We start from the raw sequence: 5,963 nt of genomic DNA on the forward strand, positions 1-5,963 counted from the left end.
GTATGGCTTTTAACATCATCTCTGAGTGATAATTTAACAAAGAAATATTGCCCAGTTGACAGCACAGCTGTTGTCTTTAGTCCATTTTTATGGTGAGTTTGTCAAACAATGTTGCAATTACTAAATTAGTATTTTTGGCTGCAGAGCCACTGCTTGGAAATGACTGTGAAGGGACTGCTGGGTAACATGTAGTGCTAACGGGCTGCATTTCAGTTACTAGTTCACACTTGTATGTAAATGAGAACAGTTTTATTGGAAAATCAGCTACATTAAGATACAATAAATGTGAGCACAGAGAGCAGGAGAGAAGTAGACAGATGTAAAGAGCTGACACCAGCTGGGAGGAGGATTACGCAGATCTTTAGCTTGACAACTATTGGGTCTTCAGTTTCTATATAGCAATTAATAAAATTGTGATTGGCTTGTATAGCTGTAAGGGTGTCTAGTTAAGGGCGTGGCAAAGGAATGACAGTAATATGCGTTTTTATATTCTCAAAGATGCAATTTTACACATCCAAAATTTTATATATGAAAAAAGACCTTTAAAAGAACTCCAGAAAGCTCAAATATGTGTATCATACAGAACAATTTACTTCTTTTGTTTTTTTTTTTCAATGTTTGCTCGTGTTTTCAGCAACAATAACTGTGACCTCTGGAGCTCAACACTCTGTATGTCAAGGTTTGTCTCTTCCTCAGTAGTGCTGCTTTTAAGAAGCAACAACCACAAGAACTACACTCAGGCTCACAGCGACTCTACACTTCCGTCTGTCCTCCCTGCATCTTTATCTGTACTGAACACAGCGTTCACACATCGCGTATGTGTATGCGTGTGCGTGTGTGTGTATGTGTGTCTTTGTATGAAGTAGGAATTTAAAGTGTGTGGGTAGAAAGTAAGTCAGAGTGCATGTAGTTTCACCATATGGAGTTTGTCTCGTCAAACTGCAACCTCCTACAACAAAGAAAAGAAAAGAAAAAAACGGTTGGTTTCACATTACTTTACAGAGAATCGCACAAGACCAAGAGTGAGTCATCAAGTTCTTAATTTCTAGTTACATCTTCATAATGCTTGTCACAGCATTTAAACAAAAAAAAAAAATGAAAGAAAACTGTCAATATCAATGTCCACAATCCACATACATGAAACAAATGTGATTTTAAAAAAATCAAAACGATCATATATCTATAGCCGACACAGATTGTCTGCATTTTTGTACTTCTGCTCAGCTTCCCACATATGCAAAAGGCTGACGCAAAAATCATAAATTGCTGGTTATAAAACTGTGAAGGAGAAAAAAAAAAAAGGAAGAGGACGTGCATTCTCAAAATGTAGCAACTCTGACCGTAAATAAGGGAGGAAAACAAAGAAGAAGAAGAAAAGAGATGTTGCTTCACTGTCTTCAATTCTCTGCAACACATTAGTAATCTTCAATCACTGCAGGTTGTTGCTGCTCGAAAAGTCTACCTCACTAAACAAACTAAATTCTGCTCAGAGCATCACCTGAGACGCTTGTGTAGGTGCAGGTGAGAAAAGTTTCCCCTGATGTTGTGAGAAGGTGCTTCCTAAATGCACTGTGGGTGACAGTGCGGTCGGACGTGTCGATTTTTCTGTAACAACAAGACCACCCAACTTCAGCTGGTACGGCTGAAGTTGCAAAGGCTTAACGTCGCACGTGGTTCCGTTGGTTTTTTTTAAAAACTGTGTCAAAGTGTACTTCAGCGAGGCCAAGAGAAAGGGTAAAGAAGTTTCACAGAAAGTGACTAAAAACGAAGTTGCTACAGAGACAGAAAAAGCAAACGAAAACTCTTCAAGACAGAGAGCCGAACGCAAAGAGTGAGAAACTGAAGAGAGAAGAGAAAAGGAAGTGTCAACTTTTGGACGATAACTATATTCAGAAGTCGTAGGGAGTGTCCCACACACACACACACACACACACACACACACACACACACACACACACACACACACACACACTACTCACTCTCTCACTCTCTCTCTCTCTCTCTCTTTGTCTCTATTTCTTTGCCTCTTCCCCATGTCATCTTCATTTCCTCCTTACTTGCTAGAAAAGCAATATTAGTGATAGTTGACAGCAGGCAAGAGAGCACAAGAGGTGAGAGGGGAACTGAAATCTGTACAGACAGAGGATTTCTCAAAGCCGAGGAAGAATAATAGTACTCAGTAGCATAGTTCAGAGAATGTTATTCATTCTTTATTTTAAATTTGTGCTGAGAACATATTTGCCATTCAGCATCCCAAACGAGCCTCAGAGGACTGTGTGAAATCCAACCCGAGCTGCTGGATGGTTGACTGAGCCGATACAGGAGCATTTAAATTCAAGGTAAGCTCCCTTAAAAGTATGCTGAAGAAAAAGGTTTGATTTATTGGACCTGCTACAGCTGTCTTTGCTCGTGTGGTTGAAGCAGTCAGGGGGTGTAGAAATCACTTAGTTTCCCAGAAGCTGGTTGCACTGCGTGTGCCGACTGTAAGCAGACTTCTGAGGCCAAGTCTGCATGTCTTTAACGCTCTCTCACTGTCTGTTTCTGTCTTCTCCCCTGTCTGCCCTTCGTCTTTCATCTCTCGCCTTTCTGTTCCCCTGTTTATTCGCTTTACCTAACCCTAACCTTTTCCTCTTCAGCGTCCCTTCCTCTCACATCAGCCCCTTTGACCTTTAGCCTTTACGTCCCAGGTGGAGTGTGATCTGCTGGGATGTCGGAGGCCGCTGTGGGTACCTGCCCCCAGGTGTTTGTGGTGGACAGCCAGGCCAACTACATCGACATGTCCAACGCAAAGAAGCCAAGGTGGGGAAAAGTGGGCCAAAAGTTTCTTCTCCCGCTGGTGGTACTGGCCATTCTGGGACTCATTTTCGAGGGATTTTTAATCTACAAGCTTTACCAAAAAATTGAGGTGAGACTAATGTCTGTGTGTGTGTCTTTCTGATTGAATGGAGAAGCCTTGTTGGTATTGGAACGACTGGAAATTCCTTTTTTCTGGAATTCCCCCTTTTTTTTCTCTACGTCACAGCATTAGAGTCCAGCTGAACACATTTCTGTACGGACCGTCATTTATGATTTAAGTTACAGGCTGATAATGAGAAACGTGTCAGATGGACTCTTTCTCTAGTTCTACTTCCCTTTCCTCTCTATCTCAAGTGAAAAACCCACAACATTAACTTCACTTTTCTAAAGCAGTTTCACAGTGTTGTTTATTACACACCTGCCTTTGTAATGTTATGCTGTCTGCATGTTATGTAATAAGTGCTCGAGTTAAAAACTGAACTTTCTATGTCAGATTATGTTTAGAAGCTAAAGGAGAAGACCCCTTTAATAGCTACTGTGTCTCTTAGCAACCAAAAGTGAAAGTTAGAGTTGTTATGTACATGACACAGTGGACAAAAAGCGTTATTATGAACAAATCTTTAAAAGAAGTGGGGTTTTCCATGTAACAATAATTATTCTGATTTTTAAATTTTTTTTTAAATGTGCTCGGAGTCTTCGTGTGGATTTTTTCACAATTAAATAACTCTGTTTCAATTTCCATAAAGCAAGACTCTTCTTGTTCTTACATTCACTGAACTTTTAACTTCCTATTACGCACTGGTGGGGTTTTTTTTTCTTCTATTGTTTTTCACTCTTTTTCTTCGTTTCTCTTCCTGCAGGCACTTTCCCTTCTCTGCCAGAATACGTCCAGTCCCCAAACATCTGGCCAGACGGTGAGTGTGGGTGTACAGTATGCACTTTTTTTGTTTTTAGGCATGGTGTCAGACTGCCTGGCATGTGTTGTAGTTTTTACTTCTGCTTTTATATTTATTTTTTGTCTTTTTCAGAGTGGCACCATGAGTCAAGTGGGATCTAAAGGTACTGAGTTACTTTCTGTTATCATAATTTATTGTGCTTCATCACACAACTAACAACACGGTTTGACTATGCAACAACATGTCGTAGCCTCATTCAGAATTTCAGCACTCAAACACCTGATTTTGTCGTGTTTTTGTATTGATTGATTTATAGGATGACTAATTGGTTGATCTGACCTTGCTTTCTTGAACAGAGGTTAACGAGATCCCCACGGTGACGACACAGACGCAGCAGAGACCCTTTGCTCACTTGATGGGTTAGAACCTCAAACCTAAATACTCTACATGACCTACTTTATTGACTCGAGCTCAACTTGTTTGTTTTCTCAATTCAGTGAACTTCTTTCCTCTCTTTGTTCTCTCTTCAATCTCAGGTCCTAGAAATACTGCTCAGCAGAACAATGTGGTGCAGTACATTCAAGAAGGTGAATCCATCACCCAAAACATAAGATACGAGGAAGGCCATCTGATAATCGAGAAGGAAGGTTACTACTACCTCTACTCCAAAGTGCAATTAGATGCTGCAGAGGAGTGTTCACTTATCCAGCACAAGGTCATGAAAAACACCAGCGCCTATGGCGATCCTATAGAACTAATGAAATCAAAAAGGTTAGTCACTGTACCACTTCCTTCTCTTTTCTTGTCCTTCCTGATGTCGCAGATACTTGTGTGCCACCTGTTAGATGAGGTTCGTTTGCATAGTGACATCTCTGACATGTTTCCTTTAGTTTCCGCTGCTTGACCCCAAAATCTGCGAGTGCAAAAGTTTCTCCAAAGGAGGATCTGTGGAACAATTTCCTGGCTGGGATCTTCCACCTGCAAAGCGGTGATAAAATTTTTGTCACTTTGGAGGATATAAAGAAGTTGCGTCCAGGAGTTACTGAAAACTTCATGGGGGCCTTTATGATATTTCCTTAGAGTCTTATAGAAATGTGTCTGTCCCACTTTGTGATCATATCCTATGTTTCTTTGAGTTACTTCACACCACATGATGTGTGGTTTTTTTGTTGTTGTTGTTGTTGTTTTTTTCCAAGAAAAATGTAATATATATACAAAATACAGAAACTAATATATAATGTACTTGATGGATGTATTTGAATTCTGAAATATGAAAAACAACAAATAGTTGTAATATAAGTAAGTATCTGATATTCAGGTTGTATAATCATATTTTATATTTTGCTACATAGCTTGTTGAGTGAATAAAAGACTGTTTTTTTAAAAACAAAATGAGAGGTGGCTTCAGTTTCTGATCACATACGGACAAGGGGGGAGGAAAAATTTTAATAATAGATATACAGTTAAAGAATCTGCTCACACACTAAAGTGTGCGAACACACATACGAGCGTTTGGAAACAGCGTGGATTCTTTAAGCGAACTGTGATAAACCACAGACAACCCACATTACACAGATGCAACTTACACAAACGCCTGCAAAGGTTGTGTGAGTGTGTGCGCGCGTGTGTGTGTGTGTGTGCACGCAGGATGTGGTTGACTAAGGATGCAGAGAGGAGAAGACGAGCGTTGGGGAGGTGTTTCTAAGGTGCTGGGGTTGGTGAAGCTGACTCAGCTCTTCTCACACTTTACAGAGGAAAGTTTCAGAGACACTGCTGCAGTTTCAAACAGAACAAACCAACCCCACAGCGTCGCACAGAAGTCAAAGTGGGTTTAGCAGCCGATATGGGATTCGACGGGGGAATTAGGATGGAAAATGAAATGCAAAAAAGCAAAGAGACAAAGCAAAAAGCAGAGAAAAATAATGCAGGAAACTGTGTAGACAGGTACACAGACTGGTACTCAAATCACCATGGAGACAGAGATATAAGTGAGTGGAAAAACTGACCTCAGATACATACGAAATATGTGGGTCATTTCCTGCAATGAGACACAGACAAACATCTGTGCTTCAGAGTGAAGGTAACATCAGATAATCTTGCAAACCTGAGCATGACAGATATACACATCGTGTTGTTGCTGTTTGCTACTTGCAGAACTGAAAGATATTCAGTTTTGCTCAAGTGCAGCACTGAAGCACAGTGTTGTGATATCAGTGAGTTAAAAAATATATATATATGTTGTGTAACTCGATTTATCCTTCAGTACTATTC

At 40.3% G+C, this 5,963-nt stretch overlaps 1 protein-coding gene across 2 annotated transcripts; it reads left to right on the forward strand.

The window, feature by feature from the left end:
* Positions 1-2,037: 2,037 nt before the first annotated feature.
* Positions 2,038-5,084, forward strand: LOC103362230 (tumor necrosis factor ligand superfamily member 14-like). 2 transcript variants are annotated; one of them, XM_008288530.1, is made up of 7 exons: positions 2,038-2,339; positions 2,637-2,905; positions 3,657-3,710; positions 3,825-3,855; positions 4,049-4,111; positions 4,229-4,463; positions 4,583-5,084. In XM_008288530.1, the coding sequence occupies exons 2-7, from the start codon at positions 2,708-2,710 to the stop codon at positions 4,770-4,772; spliced, it is 771 nt and encodes a 256-aa protein (XP_008286752.1). In that variant the 5' UTR covers positions 2,038-2,339; positions 2,637-2,707; the 3' UTR covers positions 4,773-5,084. The 2 variants fall into 2 exon arrangements, with proteins under 2 accessions (XP_008286752.1, XP_008286753.1); XM_008288531.1 differs by having other exon boundaries at positions 2,688-2,905.
* Positions 5,085-5,963: the final 879 nt, after the last annotated feature.

Source organism: Stegastes partitus, unplaced genomic scaffold (genome assembly GCF_000690725.1).
Source record: "Stegastes partitus isolate 25-593 unplaced genomic scaffold, Stegastes_partitus-1.0.2 Scaffold563, whole genome shotgun sequence".
NCBI classification, from domain to species: domain Eukaryota; kingdom Metazoa; phylum Chordata; class Actinopteri; family Pomacentridae; genus Stegastes; species Stegastes partitus.